Genomic DNA, 23181 nt, shown 5'->3' with positions numbered 1-23181 from the left:
ATTGATGAATATCATGAAGAGTAGCGGTCCTAGGTTGCTACCCTGCGGGACTCCAGAGACATTCGTGAACTGTGCAGAAAACTCACTTCCTATCTTCACACAGAGTGTTCGATTCATCAAGTAGGAACCAAGCCATTGCACGAGAATAGATGAAACTCCAAGTTTTCCAAGTTTAGCCAAAAGTATCCTGTGGTCTACTCGATCGAACGCCGCTATCAGATCGGTGTATACTGCATCTATTTGAGCACCGTTACTCATATTTCTCAAGCAAGTTGAAGAGAATTCGGCTAAATTAGTCGTAATAGAGCGTTTCGGGTAAAAACCATGTTAGTCCGACGTGATGTAATGTTTGCAGCTGTCGAATAGGGCGTTGTTTACGATTATTTCCATTACCTTAGAGCATGCGCAGAGAGATGTGATGCCTCTGTAGTTTTTCACGTCACGTCTATCACCTTTCTTATACACGGGAAACATAATGGAGGATTCCCAACTGGAAACACGCGTTGTCGAAGAGATAAATTGAACAGCAGGCATAGCGGATGAATAAGAACAGAGGCACATCGTTTCAGAACGCATGACGGAATTCCATCAGGGCCAACAGCGAAGGATGATTTCAGTTTATCAATGGCAGTAGTAATGTGACGGCTTGTTATTTCAAGCAGATTGAAATCAATAACATCTCTAGGAAGGTAACTTAAAGCAGTATCAACCTGGGCATCGGAAGCAGTATGCTCATGAAAATTGTGCTGAAAGCTACGGGCAAAAAGAGTACATTTTTCAAGCAATGTGCTGCCGTGACAATCACCAAGAAACATATCTACTGGTAAACCATCTTCTTTACGCTTAAAATTCACGAACGACCAAAATAATCGTGGATTCCGTCTGAGGTTACCCTGCATCCTGGAGGTGTTCCGTTTGTAAAGGAAGCGGTTATATTTTCTGTATAACTTGCTGACTTCATTGAATCGATGCTTCGAAATTGGACAACGCGCTTTACAATAATGTCGCAACGCCGTGGAACGCTGTTTCTTGAGATGCCGAAGACGAGGATTAGACCAAGCGGGTTCTCTTAGAGGTCTTTGCGGAGGAACAATACGGTGGATTGCTGAGTTGATAGCACAGTTAAAGTACTCAACAGCATCATTTATAGGTGGGGAGGATTCCAAGAATTGCCAATCGATGCGAGAGAAAGCAATACTTAACGACTCAAAATCAGCTCTACAAAAATCATGACATGGAACGTCACCAATGTCCTCAAATTGTATGGGTGCAGTTACATCTATCGTTATATCTAATGCAGGGTGATTCATATTAAGCGGCAGTAAGGACTCACTCGCTTCAGTGAGTTCACATGAAGTGGCGTCATTCACTAGCACCAGATCTAGTAAACGATCGTAGTCGTTAGTAGCGTGGTTCACTTGGGTCAGGTTGTTCAAACTAAACCCGTCTAGCAAAGCGGAACAGGCAACAGATATCCGTGAATGAATCAGATCAATTGAAGGAATGCCATCGCTCCCACGTTTCCAAATTACGCCCGGCTGATTGTAGTCTCCAAATAGAAACGATAGATCATTTTGGTCTAAGCGAGAGGTAACGGAGCTGATAGAGTTGATATGGTTTTCGACAGCGGTCATATCGGATCTACGATCGGGAGGAAGATAGACTACTCCCAAACTAATGCTGCGAGTTGGCATTGAGATTCTAATCCAGAGTTGTTCAATGGTGTCACTTATTGGAGCCGGGTCAACACAGCTATTAAGGCGTTTAGATACAGCTATCAGTACACCACCACAACGCGACTTGCAGCTGTTATGACGATTACGGTCGCAGCGATAGACAGTGAATAAACTGCCAAAAAGTTGTGCGGAGTCAATACGATCGTCGAGCCAGGTCTCGGTTAATACAATAATGTCGTGGTCACATTCAGTAGCCGTCAAGAAAAAGTCGTCAATTTTGGTACGAAGTCCACGAACATTTTGGTAGTAAATCCGAAGTCCAGAGGAATGGTTATCAGCCGCAAGGCTGATGTGTTGTGTTCTGCGAACACTGGCGGCGGGACGTCAAGTTGCCGAAGACTGAAAGTGCAGTACGGATCAGCGGAGGTAACTGAAGTTACGAAGTTGTACTTGCCGTGAGTAGCGTTTTGGAAGTCTCGTTCCCCGCTACCGCCCGTAGGACCGGGATGACTGATGAACGCAGGCAGGAAAGGCTCGACTACGGCGGGGGGGTCGGAGACTTCCATAGTACGTGAGCATCCCAGTGTTCCGCTAGTAGGTAGTGCAGTGTCGGGTGAAAAGTCGGCAGGTGGTAAACTGGAACACGGAAGCTGATCAGGTATGGAAGAGTTGCTAAAAATCGTATACTTGCCTGAGGATAAAAGTTGGGAGGCCCCTTCCTCAAACTCGAGCGCAGCGCCAGAACGACTCTAATGGCGGGAAACATAATTTCGTCGAAGTATAAACTGCGGGACTGGATCGAGCGGGTTGGGGTCTCCCATGGTGCGACAGGCAATGCGTTCTGGCGAATCCTGGATTAACAAATTCCGGATAAGGGTGTTGAAGGCAGGTGAGACCCCGGAACGGGCAGCACCGGGATGGAAGGTGTATTCAGGCGAGGTATCCAAGCGTTTTTTGAATCGTCCTCAAATTCACGAAACAAAATTCCTTTCGGCCAGGTATCGAAGCGAAGCGCGATTTCTTTGAAGGTTGGATCCATCCCAATTTTGTATGAGATAAAGCTCATTTTGCTTATATCAGCCCCTTTTTTCACCAGTGGTACTAGTTTTACAGGACCATGACATTTCAAACTGTCTTTAACCAATTTTTCGATTGATTCCGGTTTGACACTGGGGTTAATACGTGAGAGATATAACCAAAACTGCTCAGCTGGCTCCGGAACGGTCAGGATCTCGGTCGAAACATTGCCATCACTTACCGCTCTGGTACCTCCAATGAGTGGTTTAATCATAGGTGAACCTTCGTCACGACGCCGTTTCTGAGGTGGTGGACGACTGTAGTCACCGGGTCCGATGTTTGTAGGGAGAGATGCGATTCGTTTCGACAATTGAACAATCTGCTGACCCTGCTTGGTTAATTCGTTTTTGAGTTCAGCTTGTGCGATTACCTGACGCTCTGTTATAGAATTAATCGCACTACCAAACGAAAAAATTGCAGATTTGAATTGCGCACATTTCATCAGTTTAGCGCACTCATTGCACATCCAGGACAAATTTGGGGTTGCATGGACGATGTTCAAAAATGCCTTGTTCAATTTCGTGCTAGTGCATTTTAAATGAATCATTCTGTCGCAAAAAGCCATGCATGAGATGGATTCTTCATCGCCTTTTACCGGTTTAGCACAATGATCACAAACGGTAGACATACTAAAACAATTTGCGAAAAAAGAACCAAACAAGAACAACCGATAGAGTCGCTCTAAGAAGTAGAGTAGGATTCTGCAGCGCGCCTTTCAAAATCAAAGCTTAGACCAGGGGGGATCTATCTGTCAAACATCGTGTAACCAACATATTCGGCAACATGGCGTTTGTTTTGGTTTTCGTTCTTTTTGTTGATGAAATTGATCGATGTGAAAAATTATAAAACCGGAACGTTTTTAAATCAAAACTCGTTAAACCGCGAAAAACTTTCATGAATGTGTTATGTAGTGATTTTTCCCCCATTATTGTTCATAGTTACAAACGTCATGGACCAACAAACGTCATGGACCAGAGTTGATCTGCGATAACGCACACATATATGAAATTTGACAGCAGTGAATCCCCTCTGGCTTAGACCCTTTCGAGAGTTGTAACGAGAGTCGGACAATTATGCTGGTGCAACTTATTTTACAACGCAAAAAATCACTGTAGACTAGTCAAACACAGTAAATTTCACTATCTTCAGATTGCAGGCACTCAGATACTACACTTTAGCACGACAAAAGCCGAAAAAATAACAACCGGTGATATGGTAAAATAATCAAAATAACGGAGCTAAATCGCGGCGATGTAAACAAACTAAACAGCGTTGCCAAAAGTACGTCACTAGATAATCTAATGAAGAAGCTACAGTTAAAATTTCAAGTCAATTGGATGTAAACTTTTTCAGTTCTACTGCTCGCCGATTTTGAAAACATGGTTTTGAGAAGAACGCGTTTAAAATTTTAAAATGCTATAAATCTTAACAATCGCAATATTATTATTGCCCCTAATATTTTTTTTACCTTCAGTCAGATATCCCTGCGCCGTAAAGTTGTCCTTCCTGGACTTTATTTTCCTCTTCTTCCTTTTTTTATCTGATGTAAGGCTGCGCCTACCCTCTTTCGTGATATCAGACATGCGATGCTCAGCGACTTTGACGCGGTTGGCGTCCGATCTCATGCAAAACTCAAACTTGTTACTCTTATTTAAGTACTTTTGAATATAACTCACAGTTTAAAAGTATAGAAAAACTCAAACAAAGAACGTACACGAGAACGGCTGATCGACTAAACAAATGGAAATTGTGAGTAAACACGTGCTGTAGAAATGCTGTAACGGTTGAAACTTGATGCAGCGACCTCTATACTTCAAAAAAACACGATATCGATCATAGGTAACTTCTACTAGTTCACAAAGCCTCGAAATCAAAAAAAAAACCGAGCATCGCCAAAATAAATTAAAAATGTTATTTTGGTTGTTTGGTAAAAATTGATTTAAATGAATTTAAAGTTTAGATCAGTACTTGGGCGATGTAGATTTTAATTCTAAGATAGTTTTAGTTAATTCTATAAGGTACTATGAGGTAAATTGGGGTGAAATTGATCACCATTGAAATCCATACATTCTTTTGGCAATGTGCTTTTTTTCGATATGCTAAAGATAAATGATGATTTCTGTACTGAACAATGTCATTTTCAGCTAGTTTGGATACGAAAATAATGATATTTCAGGTTAAAATTTGTTTATTTTGTTTCATGAACTGCTTGTTGCTAAATTTGCTCTTATTTGATCGTCGTTAGACCGATTTCAATTCGGTTTGTTGCAAAAGCTCAAAAACTAGCTCGGAAATTAAAATCTTTGCGGTTTCCTGCGAATTCATCAGTATTTCTTTGATCATTGTTGAAAACTAAATTTTTTGAGCTTTTATCAAACTTTACTCACTTTTCCAAATTTATCGTAATTAACCCTCAACTAAGATTACTTTAAGTAAATTCAATACTTTTTTTTTGTTATTTGGAAACTTGTTTGATCAAATTTGATTGAGTTTTGACTGAGTTAGAATTTTTCGGAAATATGAAAAATTGCACCGGGTATGCAAGGGTTAACTTTGACAGGTATGTGAATCATGCAAAAGTTGCGTTTAAGGACACGTTAACATTGCCTAGTGTTGTAAGAGCAATATCTTTTGATTAGTATTTTTTATCACAAATTTTCAGGTGATCAATTTCACCCCACTGATCATTCACCACATTCCACGGTAATATGATCTGTTATTTTGTCGTCTTGTTGCAATTTTTGCTTCGATTGCCAGGTCATTTTCAAAAACCTGGAAAAGGCAAAATAAAAATCTGGCAGTCATTTCGTGGGGTGCAAGGTTAATTTTTCGAATAAAAGTCTTGGGGTGCGCAAAATTTGAGGTGTCAAAATTGCAAAATTTCGCACCAAAATTGAAGTGATGACCTTTTTGCGGAATAGAGAAAATAAGATTTGGATAAAATCTGGATCATCGATGAAAAATCTGGATAATTGGACATCAAAGCTGTCTACCTGGATACATGTTCAAAAATCTGGATAATCCAGCTAAATCTGGATACCTGGCAACGCTGAATCAAAACTGTAAAAAATTTGTTAGTCTACTTGAAATTAACGAATCTTTCATTGCACTTATTTTGCATCGCAGAGTGCCACTTGTTGTATTCGTTAGAAATAAAACATTCACGTTGCTCCCGTAGTCCGGTATTGAGCGAAAATTAGCGGCAGGGTAAACTAAAAAATTTGTCTGTCTTTTGTCTTTACTGACTCCAGATTCCAGGTAGCTCAAATCGTCGAATTTTGTAGACGACTCATTTGAAGAGAAAGCAAGTTGTGAATCCCGGTAGAATATTCGTTTAATTGAAATGAAAAGGAAAAATATAAACTGATCGATTAACGTTACATTTGGGCATTTTGTAATTTTTAAAATGCTAATCCCGAAAGTTGAAAAAAAATTACCTGACATTCCCAGGTTTTTCCGGGTTCTACACTCCCTGATATTTGAAATACGGCTTGTGACGTTAAAATTTGCATCGTTGGAGCGGTACAGTTATGTTATTACGTACCTCAGTTATTGTCTGGCTTGGCCGGAGAGAATATTTCTGGTTCGCTCTGGACGTCGATCCGCTCGCCCACAATAGAACCAGCTGGAAGGGAAAATTGAACTGTTGGATTGGAGCGACAAAAAAATATGTCAAATATAAGCATTCTAGGGGGGCTGAAGCCTCGAAGTTGCGGCCATGGTTTTATGAGCAACAATTTTGCAGTTGCACCGAAAACGTTATCAGTGATTTTTGTAGAAGTGTGATTGCATTTTTCTTCACCCTCTTCACCGCTTTCCACTCTGATTCCGCTAACCCAACAGTTCAGCTGGTAAAAAATGACAGCGTATGCAAATTGCGAGCGAACCATATCTTCTTTGTCAATTTACACTACATAATTGAACCGTAACAAATTTAGTTTTTGTTCTATGTCACCTACCCTTTAATAACCTTGGAAACTGGTCAAAATTTGTATCAGCCTTAATTCCATTTTCAACCTTCTAATTCTAATTTCCACGGACAATACACGGATACACTAAAGTCCTAGAGTTAAAGTCTAGGCCTTTTGGATACACAGGCTCAAACCAATGAAAATCCGCAACAATTCGCTTTTCTTTCGTCTCTCCACTGGAGGTCACACCATGGCACTGAACGCGGATGGAACAAAACTGACTCCTCTTAACTCAATATGCCAGAAATCGCCTAAACTTTATTCAATGGATTCCGAACGACCTAACCACGTTTTCAATTGTAAACAATAATATCCAACACCCGTTACAATTTGCTACCAATTCCACTGATTTGAATAATCGAAAACACCAAAGTTTAATAATAAGACGCACTCGACGCACCACGAAAACCTACCAGCCGATGGCAGCAGGGTTGCCAATGTTCCAGTTTAAACTGGATTCCTCCAGTTTTTTTCAAGTGATCCAGACAAACAGTTTATTCCCAAAATCTTCCAGTTTTTTTCAGATATTTGCCAGTTTTATCCAGTTTTTATTCACTCAAGCTCTTATTGGTTTTCGGAAATATTTTTAAAACGTAAATTTTGTAGATTGATAAATTAATTTTTAACAGAATTTTCAGTGTTCTATCTTCTCGCACAAAACACGGTCAAATTAAAGACTGCATGACATGGTTGAGATAAAACCAAACAAATAGATTTTACCAAACCTTGAAAAAAATCTTATTTTTATTGTTAGAAGAATTAGATATCAAAAGATAGCAAAGTCAGAAATAATTGAAATTCAAACTTCACTTATGTAACGGAAGAAAATGTTGCGTCAATACTTTTTTTAAAGACAAAAGTAAATGAAAAAGCTCTATTTTCTTAATTTTGAGATTTCAGCAAAATGTAAGCCCGAAACAAGGCAGTACTGATTAAAATGAGTATTTTTTTTGCGAAGAGTTATGTCTTTAGTTGCTATATTCAAAACTAACACTAGATTCAGTTCCCATTACAGAAAAGCTCTCTCAAAATCATTTTTTTGCTTTTTCAAAATTTATTTGGAATCCAGTTTTTTTCCAGTTTTTTCTTTAGCCTTTTCCCAGTTAAATCGAAAATTTCATTGGCAACTCTGGATGGCAGTTATGCGCACACGAAAAAAAATGGTATTTATTGAATTGTATAGAATAACATTCGCACACAGGGCTGCCAATAACATTTTTGAATAAATAGTTGAAACAGTTACGTTACTGTGATGTTTGTTCAAATTTATAATTTAGAGGATGGTCACGTAGCGCAGCGTAACGTACGTACTTTTAAAGGGCTGGTGGGAGGGAGGTGGGGTTGTCATATCAAACGTTACTCATTGTTACATATGAGGGCAGGGGGTCTGAAATCTGGATTTTTGGCGTTACGTATTTTGTATACGACGCTTAATGGCTAATAATATGGGTATTCATGTCGAGCTCGTAAACAAATACCCAGCCGTAAAAATACTCACCTCCATTGACGAGTAATGGAAGATACACAGTTTACGGCTGGGTATTCGTATACGAGCTTGATGTGAAGACCCCTAATAATTTAAAAAAAATTGAAGATCAAAAGACTGGGAGTGTTTCAACCCTAAACTTATTATGAACCAAAAGCTACAAGCAAAATCCCCCTTAAAACATAGTGTTTGACATAGGAACCGGGTTCGGTTGAAAATTAGAAGGAGTCGATTCCAGTCCAATTGACTCCATTCCGGTTCCGGTTCGGAGTCTGGGACCGGAAGCTGCCAGTTTTTTTTGTTCGAGAAAGCGTTAGTTTAGTGAAAAAATCATTGCTTAGGATTTTCACTCCGCAGCTGTTAACTGTAGGCTGAATAAATACTTGTAGGTATGATTTGCAGAGAAAAATTAAATACAAAAGTCAGGATCAATTTTTCTTCATCTATAAAAGTCAGGATCAATTTTAAACGTTCCGATTTATTATATAATAAACATTACATACAGTACAGAAAACCTATTTCAATACCATTAATAACAAGTAGAATCGAATAAAATATAATTTTCAGTCGGTGGCACCATACTGAATCGCACAATAAAATCGTAAAGAGTAAAACAATTATACTCGCTACAGTTTGTAACACGAACAGATAAGATTACCGAGCAATATCGACTACACAAGGAAGAACAAAACATAATGTATTATCACGATTGCAGATGTTATCTAGTTTCAGTAGAGCCACTCGCGCCAGGCGGGCAACTCTCTCCGTCGGCAACCGTATCCAGTAAACTATGAAGTTTTTGCTGAGAATTTTGAGCCGATATACGCAAGGCAGATAGAACCAATGCAGTATCGTATTCCGATTGGTTACCTTTTTCATTGTCCAAATAGACCTCCTCGAGGCGATCTCCGAAGCGAGACAGAACTCGGGCACGATAATCTGTGGAAACAATGGATATCACTCGGAAAATGAAAAAATGGATAAAAATCTCACCTACACTCCCAGCTACGGGATTTCCCATTAGACGCAAATTTTCAAGTAAAGGCAGGTTTCCTATATGATCAATTTCATTGATATCATCGATGAGATTACAACTCAAATCTAAATTAACGAGCGAGTACAGCTTGGATAGACCGTCGAGCTGACGTATTCGATTCTGAGACAGATTTAGACTCACGAGGTTTCCCAGTTGCACGTGCCAGTTGTGACACTTCGTTAATCGATTGCAACGTAGGCTTAGAGTATGCAGATTGTTCAAGTGGCTCAAATGGCTAATGCTTTCGATTTGATTTTTGTCCAACACTAAATCCTTCAAGTTAGGAAACAACCGAACAGTGTGATCGATATCGGCAAGCTGATTCTCTTTGAATACCGCGTGCTTCAGATTCCTCCATTGCTATATTAAATTAAAAAAATGAGAAAATGAACGTTTGGGTACGAACCGATTTGTTTAAGTTACCTTTGAACGGTCAAGTTCCTGCACGCTGTTTTTATGGATATCGTCACACAGCGCAATTTGCCGAATGTGTTTTATTTCGCTTTTGTAGATTTCGATTCGAACTAATCCCTCACGAAGACCACCTATCAGTAAAATTACAAAATTCAAGTAACAAATCGATTCAGAAAAATATGATAATTACCTATATTTTCTACATTCTCTGTCGAAATACCATAAATAATTAAATTTTTCAGTCCCTTGAACACACTCAGTTCATACCGAAGCTGAGACGGTATCAGGTTACTGCTTCCGATTGGTTTGTGTAGAGCGTGCGGAATGTACTTTTCGGAATCATCGTCGTACAGAATCATCGGAAGGCTGTTTTTTGTCGGTAATACTATAACCGTTTCCAGCTGGGAGCAAAAATCCATTATGTGGGAAAAGTTTAAGCTGCCATCAACAACCTCTGTTTGTGGACAGGGTAGCTTCAGTCGTTCACTAATGGCGTGCAGTTCCAGTACAGAGAACCCGTACTTTTTGGACTTTGCTAGAAAGTTTTCTCCCCGCAGGAAGAACGAATTTGCTAAGTTTTGAGCGATGAATACAATGTCATACCGGTGGAACTCGAGAAATTCAACAAACTCTTTCGGCATCGTCACTTTTAGAAAGATTAGCATCTCCTTCAGGTATTGCTCTAGTGCTTCTTGGCGCAATTTCAGGAAGCTTGGACTTTTGTTTCCGATTACCTTTTTCGGTGGCAATTTATCCTTCGCAACACTGCGTTCTTGTACCAGTTTGCAATGCAGATCGTCGAAATCACGATACCGCCTGTTGACAGTCCACATAACGTGGCCACACTTAATCATGACTTCATAGTAGCTTACACCGTCAACAGCGATAATCCGAGGGATCGAGATGCTGGTTTCGTTTGCGTTCAACTGATAATTAGACATGCTCAAGCCGAGGTATTTCAGTGAGTATTTCGTTTGTATTTGATCATCTGTGCAATATCTACTTTTAAATTAAAGTTTTAGATGAAAACCATATATAATCGAACAAATTAAGAACGAAGAAAAGTCGAAGCACAACAGAAGCTGATAGCGATGCACGAATTGACGTTTCTGTTCCACTTTTCATCTTCTGTTTTGGTCAGTATATTTGCATTTTAGTTCGTACTGTTTCGCAAGGATAAGTGGAATTTTTTTCAACATCTCACATAAGGTAACAGAAGGCTATTTGAAAATTATGTTACAACTGCGTTTTAGCATTGCAATAATCATAAGGTTTAGTAAAAAACGACTAAAAAGTGCATAACACATACCTAATATAAACAAAGATATATAATATCTACTGTCTGTGATACTCAAGGCTGAATCAATGGCTGCAAATGGATGCCGAGAGAATATCTGAAAATGCGCTTCTGGTTGCAAAATATCAACAAAAAAGAGAATTTTCTGAGCAAAACGAGATTTTATAAAAATTATATCGTTGTCCTTCGATTTTTAAATGAAGAAAAAATCGTCATTCGAGCGATTTCGAGTAAATTTCGAACAGCTCCAGTTCGGGATTCAAAAATCGAAAGACAACGTTATCTATTTTTTAAAATCACGTTTTACTTAGAAAACTCAGCTTTTACAAATGATACATCCATAAAGACCAAGCTACGTTCCAAACTTGTGTAAAGTTTTATAAATATCTGGGTCAAGCAAAAATAGCGGCTTTTCATAGGCATGGATAGTTCAAATAATCAACACTGTCATTCTTGCTGAAAATCAATGGGACTGTTTTACCAAATAACTTATGTCCTGTTATTCCCTGCCATACTTGAATATGATTCGTTTTATTTGCCTGCATGTTCGTAAGTTGTTTTTTGGTCTACTTTTCTTGCTCTTTGTACCTTTTTGTTGTTTTACGCTACATTGAAAAAATCACCTAGCATCTCGTTTTAGCTACGTTTGAGTTTTCGCCGTTTTTACTTCTTGTCTGTTATTCCTGGTTTTTGCAGCCTTCACGCTCTCACTCACGTAAAGTTTCGTAAGCACCGTAAGCAATACACAAAATATTTGTTACGTCAAATCATCGAAAACAACGTTTCTCTTTCTCCGTCTCCGTTTTACAAAAACAGACATCTAGAAGCAGCGTCGGGTGGTTGCGGTGGTTGCAGAACACGTTAAAAATTTTGCTAAAAAAGCGGGTTTTCTCTCGATTTGTGTTAAATTTGAATGTTGAAACATGAGTAAAACTAAACTCGCCGCGTTTTGCCGTTTGTGCTTGGTTGAAACCCGGGAAAGAGTGGTAATTTTCCCAGAGAAAAGTGCGTCGAAAAACAGAGTCACAATATTGTTGAAGCTTGTTGAAATATTGGTCAGTATTTTATATAATTAGCATAAACTATTACTCAGAATTTTGAATTGAATTTTTGGTATATTCATTATATTGTGCGATGAATTATAAGATATGCTATACCACAGTAAATTAAAACAAATTTATTACCTTATGTTTTTGCTAATAGGTAAATCCCGATACTGAACCAGGAGCTGTGCTATGCTTTGGATGCCTGGCAACACTTGAAGAGTTTTACAAATTTAAGGAACAATGCCATGAGAACGACCAGCATATAAGATCTCTCCATAAGAAAACAAACGGTCCCAAATCTCGGAAGCAAAACGCTACAAAGAATACTGTAAACAAACTCGATGCTTCACCAAAAAATTTTAATAAACAATATCAAGCATTCTGTCGAATGCAGTCTGATAAGGTAAATTGTTACGATTTAAAAAAAGGGTTCTTTAGCAACTAAAAAAACTAATTATTTCAGAGCAAACAGCAGCAAGATGATGAAACAATGGAAAGTTCAGATGCAAATGATACAGTTGAACACTATATCAACGAGTCTGAAGCAGAATTTGATGAAACTCCAAACTCTACGAATAATGTGGAACTGGAACCCGATGGAAATGTATATTTGATTGAAGCAATTGAGTCGCACACTAATGACGATGATGATGATGACACAGCAGAGGTTAAAAAGGTAGTAAAACGTACAACTAAAGGTCGTAAAAGGAACAGCAATCATGCGAAAGAAGCCAAGCCGCCAAAAGTAACTCGACGTTCTGTGAAAATTGCTTCAAATTTAGCAAAAGCCCGTGAAAGCACGAGTAAAACAGAAAATGATTACGAAGAGCCACCCCAGTTCCATTTAACCGTTGATCCGAAAGTAATTGGCAGATCCGATTTCAGCAATCCGGTTCTCTATAAGTCATATCCGGACTTTTTCCATTTCGAAAAAGGTCCCCGTTCTATTAATTTCAGTCTTGTATTCTATGGCGAAAGATTTAATTCGGCCCAATATGGAGTGAACTATACATACTGGCAGTGTACGCATCGTAGAAAATATAGCTGCGATGCCGTAGTTGTTACGACGAACGATTTTACAGGATTTGAACGGAGGTTTCATCACACGCATGAGGAGATTCCGGTAAAAGAAGGAATCTACTTCTCACCGCACGAAGCGTTACCGCACATATTTAAAATAACTAGGGGCCATGCTGATTGGGTAAGTCATGTTTTTACTCTATAATAAAGAAGCGTACAACATCGCATCACTTCACAGAAACGTGTAGCCAAACAACATCTGGTTCGCTCTGAGGACCGGCCAAATCCAGACGAGACAGCAGAATGCTCTGACGATGATGAATTGGAACAATCGAAGCATAACAAGGATTCCAGTATTGAGAAAATTGATAAAAAAGCCGCGAAAAAGGGAAGTACACAACCAACCAAGAAAAAGTCGAAAGGCAAACAACAGGGGGACACTGTTGATATACTGGGGGAATGTGTTGTGGAAAGCTTGCCCGTACTGGATGAAATGCTGGTGCTAGCCGATTCATACCCGGAAACATTTCATTTTGAGAAAGGTCCGCGCTCGACATACTTTACATTAATATACGAAGATGAACGTTACAACTCGCCTCTGTTTACGACTCGGCACACCTACTGGCAGTGCGCACACCGCAGGAGATATCGTTGTCCGGCTCAGGTGGTTGTGAGCAATGATTATATTTCGTTCGAACGGAGGTATGATCACAGTCACGACCAGTTACCGGCGAAGGATCAAACGGTGTACACCGCGAAGGAAGCTTTGCCATTGATTTTCGAAGCTTGCAAAAAAACTGCATACAAGGTATGATTGAACATGAACATAACATAGGTATTGTTAAACTGATATTCACTAACTTTTTCAGAAACGCTCGTATGAAATCATGAAACGGCATTACGTTAAAGAGGCTATCCAACTGCAAGTTTCTGAAGGACAGGCTGAGGACCCTTTGTTTGAGACGGATGAAGATTGATAAAATAATGATGATAAACTCTTACGTTTGATTGCTCGCTCTTGTTGGGTTTTCTGTCACCTTTTATTCGAAATAAAAACTGTTTTATGCACTTGTAGGTATATAAATACCAGTGTAAAGCACTTGTAAGCAAAACGTGAACATTTTTTATCCTTCGTTGGTTTTGAACAACTGCAAGTCTCGAGAGTGATAGGTTCTCAAATTGCCTTGCAAAATTTGCAAGTGGCATGCAGATGTTTTCGTCTATTTGTTGGTATCAAATGTTATTCTGTAATCGTATGAAAATTCTAGTTGCATAGAATGCTGAAAACTATTAAAAAGGGACCATACTTTTGCTCTGGTTATCAAGTGGATCAATTTTTGGGTTAGGTGTGTAAGATTTGGAACAAATCATCTAGATTGATCTGTTATTTTTTTTCGTCTTGTGAATGTTTCCCAGGTCCGGAAAAGAGGCAATTCTTTCGGCAGTTTTGGCAAAATTATGGTTTAAATTTCCGCAACGGTTTTTCGATGTCATAACTTCAGATAACTTGAAGAAAATGAAGAGAAGATTGATGTATGTACTTTTCATAGTATTTTGTGTGCAAATGAATCTATTCTTCTTCTTTTTCTTCTGGTCGGAACTGACAGTTGTCGGCTCCATTTGTTTTGGGTTTCTCCCTGGGTGTCACCCCCATCAGCTTAGAATGAAATCATTTTATTATCCAAAATTGTGAGAATTAGCACGTTCGTTTTCAATTGCACGCAATCTACCCATTTTTGAAAAATTGGTTGGTATTATACTCTTTAAAGCAAATTATTTAATTTTCGAGGGTTTCACCACGATGTTTGCAAAATTATTTAAAATGAAATTGTGAAATATGTTCAAAATATTGACTATTTTGAGATTTGGGTGCAACAAACGAACTAGAACTCTCGATATTTATAATTGAATCATGTAGTTCAACAGCAAACTTTGCGAGGCATTTCTGTGATTGTGAGGTTTATAATATGAAATCATCTCAGTTATCTCAACTCTTGAGAATTTATTTTACATTTTTTGGAATTGCTGTAGTGACCATGAAATTGTTTGAAAATGATTGATAATCATAACCTGGGAGGGAGAAACGGATACGAAGCTGTGTGAGTGTCAAAATGAACCAAAATGAGCTGTCATGTCATTGACTGTCAATTTGAACCAAGGGAAAAAGCATTTTTTTGTTATGAGTATTGTTATAACTGAAAGGTAAAAAATATTCATCGCAAACGATTTTTGTATTTATTGTCGTTTTACAAAATACACTAAGGTCGCTTTTTACGCGGCTTTTTTACGCGGATTCCGGAATTTACGCGGTTTTTTTTACGCGGATTCCGGAGTTTACGCGTTTTTTTACGCGGATTTCGGAATTTACGAGGTATTTTTTTGCGCGGATTTCGGTTTCCCTTCACTCGGAATGCAGAATCAACGCTGGTTTTTTTAACGCGGATTCCGGAATTTACGCGGTTTTTTTACGCGGCATGTATCCCCCGTATTTTGATTTATTTTCACGTAAAATAATAAATTTCATAAGCTTTCAGCAATAATTATGCTAGCGTACTTCGATTATTAATCTTACGCTTTTCTGGATTTAAGGCAATTTCGAACACACTTCATCACGGTCGAATGTTGATTCTCGTTTCACGAAATAGTGAGATTGTAAATTTTTTGCAACTGCACGAAGCCCCGAAAAATCTGCCTCACATGTTATGCTCTCGCACACATTTTCAGAAAATATTCGTGCGCAAATATAGGAATATACACTCAAAATTCTGAAGGATCTTTTACACAACGGCAAATTTAAAAAACACAGACTCGAAAAATTTGTGTTTTACAGACAAAATTGCAAATTCTGTATTCCTGATATTACTTAAAACTTCGTTTGAGTCATGCATGCGTTACAGCAAGAAGATAGTTACACGCTATCAAAAAACGGCGCATGTGCGTGTTCTCTGTTTTGAGTGTAGTATTCGTTTCTCCCTCCCAGATCATAACTATAGAGATCTTCAAGCGAAAACACACGAACACTACGACACGGCCCGCTCTACACTGTATATTGAATTTTGTGAGAGTGTGAATCAAACTCCTCTTTTGTTATCCTCTCTTTCAGATGACAGTTCTCACAGGTGACGAAAAATTCTTACAGCTAACAATGAAAAATCGAATAGCTACACATACATGCATAGCATCTGTTGGGCACACATTGCAGATTCACCATTTGTTTCCGTTGTGGCGATTCAAGTTTTAATCATCAACTACTTGACGGATATTAATTCTTTTTGCGGTAAACAAATTCGAATAGCTACAATTAGTGATGATTATCATTTTGTAAAAAAAATCTTTAGAATGATGCATTTTTCGACGATCATGAGTCCAGCGAAAAACAATCTTTAAACCTACTTCTAGATATTGTCAACTAATAAAATAGAAAGTTATAAACAAATTAACAAGATTTACTACTTTTTAGACGTAAAAAAATGAATAATGATCAATATTTTATCCGAACGAAAGCAAAACAAAATCCGAATTTTATGAACCGACATTTTTCCCAATTCATCTATACTCTTTGAAACCTTCATACAATTTACAAAGTACGTCTCTATCAGCAATATATTCTGCCAAAACGGAAAATGTAATATTTTTCGGTAAATGTATTGTTTAAAATTCGCGCCACTTGGGTTAGCCTGGGTCACAACTTCAACATTTCCCAGTTTTACCGCATAGGGATGATTCAAATAATACATAACGCTCTAGGGGGTGGGGGGGATATTCAGCGGAGCGTTATATTGCATGTGGCCAACATGTAAAATTGCGTTACATGGGGGTGGGTGGGTATTGAAAATTGCCAAATTCCGCGTTATGTAATATTTGAGTGGTTCCATACCGCATTTTATTACCTGAAACATTTTTTTTATGTTGTAAGCAAACATGTTAGCTTGTGGAAACAACTATTTATTGCGTGATTTGCGTGTTGAATATTCGAAAATAGTTATTTAAATTAAATTGCTCTTGCTGGTCCATGTTAATTATACGGAGTTGTCACTTTTGCCTGCCCAACAGATGACTAATACATATGCCCTGTGCAAATGCCCTATACATCGCACTAATACACACGCGCCTGGAGAACTTTATGTTCTCTTAATTTTTGTCGTACTAACTCCTGAAACGGTAGAAACTACCATTATATTTTCCTCTGTGCAATTCATCCTCCATTGCAGATTATTTTCAGTGTAAGACACGTTTGGCGGCGGATGATTTATAACTGTTAGGGATGGGCTATACTGTCTGAAGTATCGATACCTGAGTACTCGAATACTTTTGCACAAAACGATACCAAGTATCGTGGTATCGGTATAGAACGTATCGATGCCAAAATACTCGATGCTTTTGACGGAAGTATCGATACCATAGGTATCGATACTGATATCGCCTATCCCCAATAGAAGGCATCGGTGGTATCGGTATTGTTTCAAAGTATCGTTGGCAAAGTATCGATACCGCTACTCATCGCTAGCGACGAGTATCGATGCCAAAATACTCGAAACTTTTGCTCCTGGTATCGATACCGTTGGTATCGCCCATCCCTAATAACTGTCATTCTTGTTCGGCGCTTCATTTCGTCGTCGATTCTACGTAAACAATGAATTTCGTTTGATTACAATTTGAAATATTGTAGGTTTTTATTAAGAAATATTACAAAACGATGGATAAAAAAATCCGTCTTGCGTCTTTCTGTCGCTTGTGTCTGACAAAAACACAAAACAGAGTTCCAGTGTTTGACGACAACAATTCAGTTAGTCATCTTTTACAATTAATAGAAATAGAGGTATGTTTTTGGGATCAGCATGAAATGTTTCCAACATATGCTTTTAAATCAACACGTATATTTACAGATCGATTCTACTATCGAACCGAATGCTGTTGTGTGTTACGATTGCGTTGTTACGTTGGAAGGATTTCACCAGTTTAAGGAACAGTGTCATGTAAATGACGATTTTGTTAAGAACATTCCTGTCGAAGACGAAGAATCTAATTTTTCTGATGATGAACAACAACAGGAACATGTCGATGTTAGTTACGCTGAAGACGATGAACAATCTAACCCTCCGGATGATCCGGATTATAGCCAATCGAGTGAAAATGTGCGAACAAAGAGGAAGGCTAGTGGTTCTGCTAACCTGAAAAATAACGCTAAAAAACCAAAACCAGTCCAAGATATTGATATGGAAAAAATTGAAAAGGAATGTGCCGCTTATAACGTACCAACCAAAGCGACAAAGCCTGCGTTGGAAGAAATGCAGGTGTTGGCGGAATCATATCCGGATTTCTTCTATTTCGAAAAAGGTCATCGATCTACCTACTTTTCGATGATATTCTACGGTGAAAAGTACAATTCCGCCCTCTACACAGAACGGTACACTTATTGGCAGTGTAGTCACCGTAAGAAGTACACCTGCCCAGCACAGGTCTGTGTAACAAACGATTATCAAACATTCGAACGAAGATACGATCACACGCATAAGGACATAAGAGACAAAGAGGGAACATTGTACACGCCGCTACAGGCACTACCGGATATTTTTCGAACCTGTCGGGAGGTGGTTTTACGGGTAATTATATCTTCTACTTTGCTAATGCCAGCATTGAGTCTTCTTTTTTTTTTGAATTCTAGAAACGAGCGCAGCGACGAAAAAAATTACTTGAAAAGTATAAAAGAAAGCAATCTAACTGCGTACAAAGTGATGACGATTCTCAAGAAAACACTGTAAAGGAAGAGGACATGCAATCGGAGAACGAGGAGTCGAAGATGGTTGACGATTCTAACGAAAACAATGATTATGACTATGTGGTAGAAGATCTTGATAGCAGTGATGATGAGTGAATTATTTTTTTTACTGTTATGGGTGACTGCGTTAGTCTTTAAGTTTCATTTATCTGAACCATTTTGAATTTGATTAAAGTCACAAAAAAGCTTTCGAAAAAAAAATCTGTTACTTATATTAAATGATGAGCCAAAGGTACATATTATTATTTCAGGCGATTTTGTCACACTTTGACAATGCTTAATCTACTCTTCTGAGTTTACCTTGTAGTTTAAAATATCTAGTTTATCTGTCAATCTTATTATCTTTTATGTTGTTGGCGAACTCTCAATTCTCTAGCCAGCTTTCCTTACAAAGCATCAAAAGAATGACCGTCTATAACATTTAACAAATGTGATAGGCCGAACAGAAGTATTAGTTTGCCTTGACGCAATATGAGAAAGGTGAATAAATTTTTGTAACGCCTGAAAATTATTCTGTCTCATTACAAAATCCTAGAAAATCGTCTTCCTCATGCGATGAATCGGGATTCTCCTGATCTTTAGATTCTTGCAACTCGATTGCCTCTTTTGCGCAGAGTCGTTTCAGTAAGTCATGCGAACGTTTCTAAAAAAGAATTGAAGAACATCAGTTCCAAAAAAACTTGAACATTTAGATCGAGGTCTTACTTTATACGCGATTTTCCTGCAAGCCTCGAAAATTAATGGCAAAGCTTCCTCAGGACTGTACGCTGTTTCTTCCTTTGCCTCCAGTTTATCATGACAGTGGTCATTTTTTGGCTTAAAAGTACGATAATCGTTACTCACACTAATCCGAGCTGGACAGCGAAACTTGGTTCGGTGTGCGCACTGCCAGTAAGTTCTTCGCGTCGTGAACAGAGGCGTATTGTAGCGTTCACCTTTGTATATCAGGGTAAAATATGTCGAGCGTGGGCCTCTTTCGAAATAGAAAAAATCCGGATATGAATCGGCCAGTACCAACATTTTGTCCAGTGTAGGCATGCTGTGTACTTCGCATTCCTTCGGAATGTTCACGGTGTTCTGATGTTTGACTTTTGCTTTTTTCTTTGTATTTTTTCCCGTAGTTGTTTTGTCATCTTTTTCAAGACTGCTATCTTCAATGCGTTCGTTGTCAGAGCACTCAGTATTCATGATTCCGCAACGTTGTTTCTGTGAGTTAAAAAAAAGATTCGTATTCAAAGGTTAATGGATGAAAAAATGTGCAAAATTGCCTCAACAAATTTACTTACCCATGCAGACTTACTCCGAGTAATTTTGAATAATTGTGGTAGCACTTCACGAGGTTGGAAGATTGTTCTTCCATATTTTAATGAAATCTGGTCATGTGTGTGGTAATACCTGCGTTCGAACGCCGTGTAATCGTTGCTCGTGACCAACATCGCTTCGCATCTGTATTTTTTCCGGTTTGAACATTGCCAGTATGTGTAGTTAACGCCGTAGCGAGCAGAATTAAAACGTTCGCCAAAAAATACTAGAGTATAATAAACAGAACGAGAGCCTTTCTCGAAATAAAAATATTCCGGATAGGACTCAGCAAGGACTGGATCGCTAAAATCGCTTTTACCCACTACGTTTGGATCAACGGTAAAATGAAATTTGGTTGATTGAGTGCTATCATTTGCTTTGTTCTCCACATCCATGTTATCTACGTGAGTTGTCGCAGAAAAACGAGTCACCTTTGTTGGTATGACATCCACGCTATATTTCTTGGTTCGTTTTTTAGCTTGCGGTATGCTGTCTGTATTCATTTCGTCATCTGTGCCATCTGTTTTTTTACCAGTATCATAATAATCATGATCAACATCAAGTAACAAATCTTGATTGGACTCGTCCAGAGTTTCAATTTCATAGCTGCTGTCAACATCATTCAGGTTAACGAACTCGGTTGACTCTAAACATATATCATCAACTTCTAACTCTATGTTAGACTGCTCCAAGCGTGTATCATCGCAGTTTCCAGCAGGTACGACCGGCTCTGGGTTTTCTGTCTTTTCATCCTCTACAGTTTTTGAGCGTTCTCCTAATCTCTGGAAAAATTAACACAAAATTATTTTAAAAGAGGTTTCGTAATCGCAGATTACCTTCTCAACAAACGTTCGGCAAACGTGAAATATCATTGGTAAGGCCTGGGCTGGCTGATAGATCGTTCCACTTTTTTCTGGCAATTTTCCATGCGAGTGAAGGTGTCTTCTTTCGAAGTGTTTGTAGTCGTTCGTACAGCAGACTTGTGCTTTGCAGTTATGTTTCATCCGGTGAACGCATTGCCAGTAAGTCAATCGTGCCGTAAATATTGCTGAGTTGAAACGCTCTCCGTTGTAAACTAAATTGAAGTGTACAGAGCGCGGCCTTTTTTCAAAATGAAAAGAATGTTCGTAGGATTCAGAAAGAACAAGCATTTTGTTCAGCGCCGAAATTCCCGATACAGTCGATGGTATCTTCGAAAATGCTTTATCTTTTGGAGACAGGTCTGTGCGCGGTTTTTTACAAGTTTTATCCGATACATCTTTTTGTGTGCCAAGGAACTTCTGGTACTGCATATCAAAGTTTCTCGGTGTTTTATTGGATTCTTTTTCCTCTTTCTTTGTCGTGCCAATGGGTTTTAAATTGCTTGAATGTGTTTTTGAATGGTGCTGCTTGTTGTGCACCTTGTCTGATTTACGATGAAGGTTTTTCAAATGCTTGTCATTTTCATGACAATGCGTTTTAAATTTATTAAACTCTTCTAGCGTTGCAAGACACTCAAAACATAGCACAGCACCAGGCTCGGTTTCTTGACATACCTGGGAAATAAAACTATTCGTGTTATTCTCAAGTTCCCAGAATTTTGTGAGTAACGTTTGGTTAGCTGTCATAAAATAGATATTCAAAATATTGCGAAGTAGCAAACACCGGTACTTTGAGTGCGTTGTTTGTTGAATTTTTTTTTGTGTTATAAAACTTACCTCAATTTGGACAAGCTCCAATAACTTCCTGACTTTGGTCTCTTTTGGATTTTTTCCAGGGAAGATTACCACCCTATTCCGGGTTTCCACCAAGCATAGGCGGCAGAAAACCGCATGTTTACTTTCATTCATGTTAATTATACAATTTCAGCACTATAATGGAAAATAATACGAATAGAAATACTACCAGGGTAGATAAAATAAACAGACTGTTTATGGATCTTGTTTTGAAGGTTTAACAGAAACAATCAATACACGTTAGAGAATACTGATACATCGACTGAGTATAAATAACTCAGCTGGGAATGTTGTTCGTAAACGTCAAAATAGCAAAACTCTACACGCTGCTTTATTTTAACTCTAATTTGATTAGGATCTACTCAGTTTGGTATTCTTATGCAAAATCTCGGCAAACATGTGAAAAGGGCCCATGTGCCATATGTAAACAAGCCAAATTTTCTCGTTTTTCGATCAATACAAGCGAAATCTTCTCTTACCAATAAGATTTATTGATAAAAGAATTCACTTTTTATCAAAAAATTTTATTTGTACGAGTAGGTTAAGCTTGTATTCATTGAAAAACGTGAAATTGTGGCTTGTTTACATATGGCACATGGGCCCTTTTCACATGTTTAGCGAGAAATGTCAAAAAGTGAGTTATCGGGTACTGGATAATTGAGTAACATTTACCCAAATTTTCATAATTACCATGTTTACTCAGTTTTGAGTTATTATCCATGATGTTTACTCACCCCTGAGTATATGTATATGTCAAAAGTTTTCAACAGCGATATTATCTGTTTCCGAAGAACAATTGGTGTCGCTTTTTATTCGTTTGCTAGCAGTAAGTATTTGATCTTTCATCAAATCAGTAATTTCCTAATCAATTACATTACAAACAACATGTAACAATATTCCATAACAATTTCAGCCCAATATCATTATTGCAGAGGATTTGAAAACATAAAAAACATCTCTTCAAAATGAACAACCGCATGTTGTGTGTCCTGCGATGCCGTTTTAGGTCGGGCTTTTATTCGTGATAATGAACGGAAACATTTGTATCGATGAAAGTGCCCAATACATGCAATCGATACAATTTTAATCCTTCGCAGTGTTTGGTGACGGATGATGACGGATTTTCTGATGTGCGTACTGTACAAAAACATGAGCCACAGTTCACGGGCAACTGTGAACCGGTTGGTTGCCGCATTATATAAAGACACGTGAATGATTTAAAACTTTTATAATGTTTCGATAAAAAATAAATCTATGATTTTGATTGTTCTGAATTTATTTTATTTATTGAGTCAGATTTACAAAAACCAGAAATCATCAAATTTCCAAATTTGGGCAAACTGGGTAACTTGTACTCATTTT

The 23181-nt window shown here is 38.2% G+C and overlaps 3 protein-coding genes across 3 annotated transcripts; 1 reads left to right on the top strand and 2 right to left on the bottom strand.

The window, feature by feature from the left end:
- Window positions 1–8668: 8668 nt before the first annotated feature.
- On the bottom strand, window positions 8669–10783 carry LOC129722276 (nischarin). The gene is made up of 4 exons (XM_055675600.1): window positions 9851–10783; window positions 9670–9791; window positions 9204–9606; window positions 8669–9149 (listed from the first exon to the last, which is right to left on the bottom strand). Exons 1-4 carry the CDS (start codon window positions 10599–10601, stop codon window positions 8929–8931), a joined length of 1497 nt encoding a protein of 498 aa, XP_055531575.1. The 5' UTR covers window positions 10602–10783; the 3' UTR covers window positions 8669–8928.
- A 990-nt stretch (window positions 10784–11773) lies between these two features.
- Window positions 11774–19281, top strand: LOC129720445 (uncharacterized). The gene is made up of 7 exons (XM_055671930.1): window positions 11774–12012; window positions 12161–12406; window positions 12467–13204; window positions 13262–13831; window positions 17693–17842; window positions 17910–18626; window positions 18689–19281. Exons 1-7 carry the CDS (start codon window positions 11881–11883, stop codon window positions 18896–18898), a joined length of 2763 nt encoding a protein of 920 aa, XP_055527905.1. The 5' UTR covers window positions 11774–11880; the 3' UTR covers window positions 18899–19281.
- LOC129723654 (uncharacterized) lies at window positions 18990–22035 on the bottom strand. Its single transcript, XM_055677991.1, has 5 exons — window positions 21802–22035; window positions 20941–21639; window positions 20089–20886; window positions 19508–20008; window positions 18990–19445 (listed from the first exon to the last, which is right to left on the bottom strand). The coding sequence occupies exons 1-5, from the start codon at window positions 21931–21933 to the stop codon at window positions 19311–19313; spliced, it is 2265 nt and encodes a 754-aa protein (XP_055533966.1). The 5' UTR covers window positions 21934–22035; the 3' UTR covers window positions 18990–19310.
- Window positions 22036–23181: the final 1146 nt, after the last annotated feature.

The sequence above is a fragment of the Wyeomyia smithii genome, chromosome 2 (assembly GCF_029784165.1).
Source record: "Wyeomyia smithii strain HCP4-BCI-WySm-NY-G18 chromosome 2, ASM2978416v1, whole genome shotgun sequence".
Taxonomy (NCBI): Eukaryota; Metazoa; Arthropoda; class Insecta; order Diptera; family Culicidae; genus Wyeomyia; species Wyeomyia smithii.
Note: the sequence above shows the minus strand (reverse complement) of the source record. Positions and strands in the feature narration are given on the sequence as shown.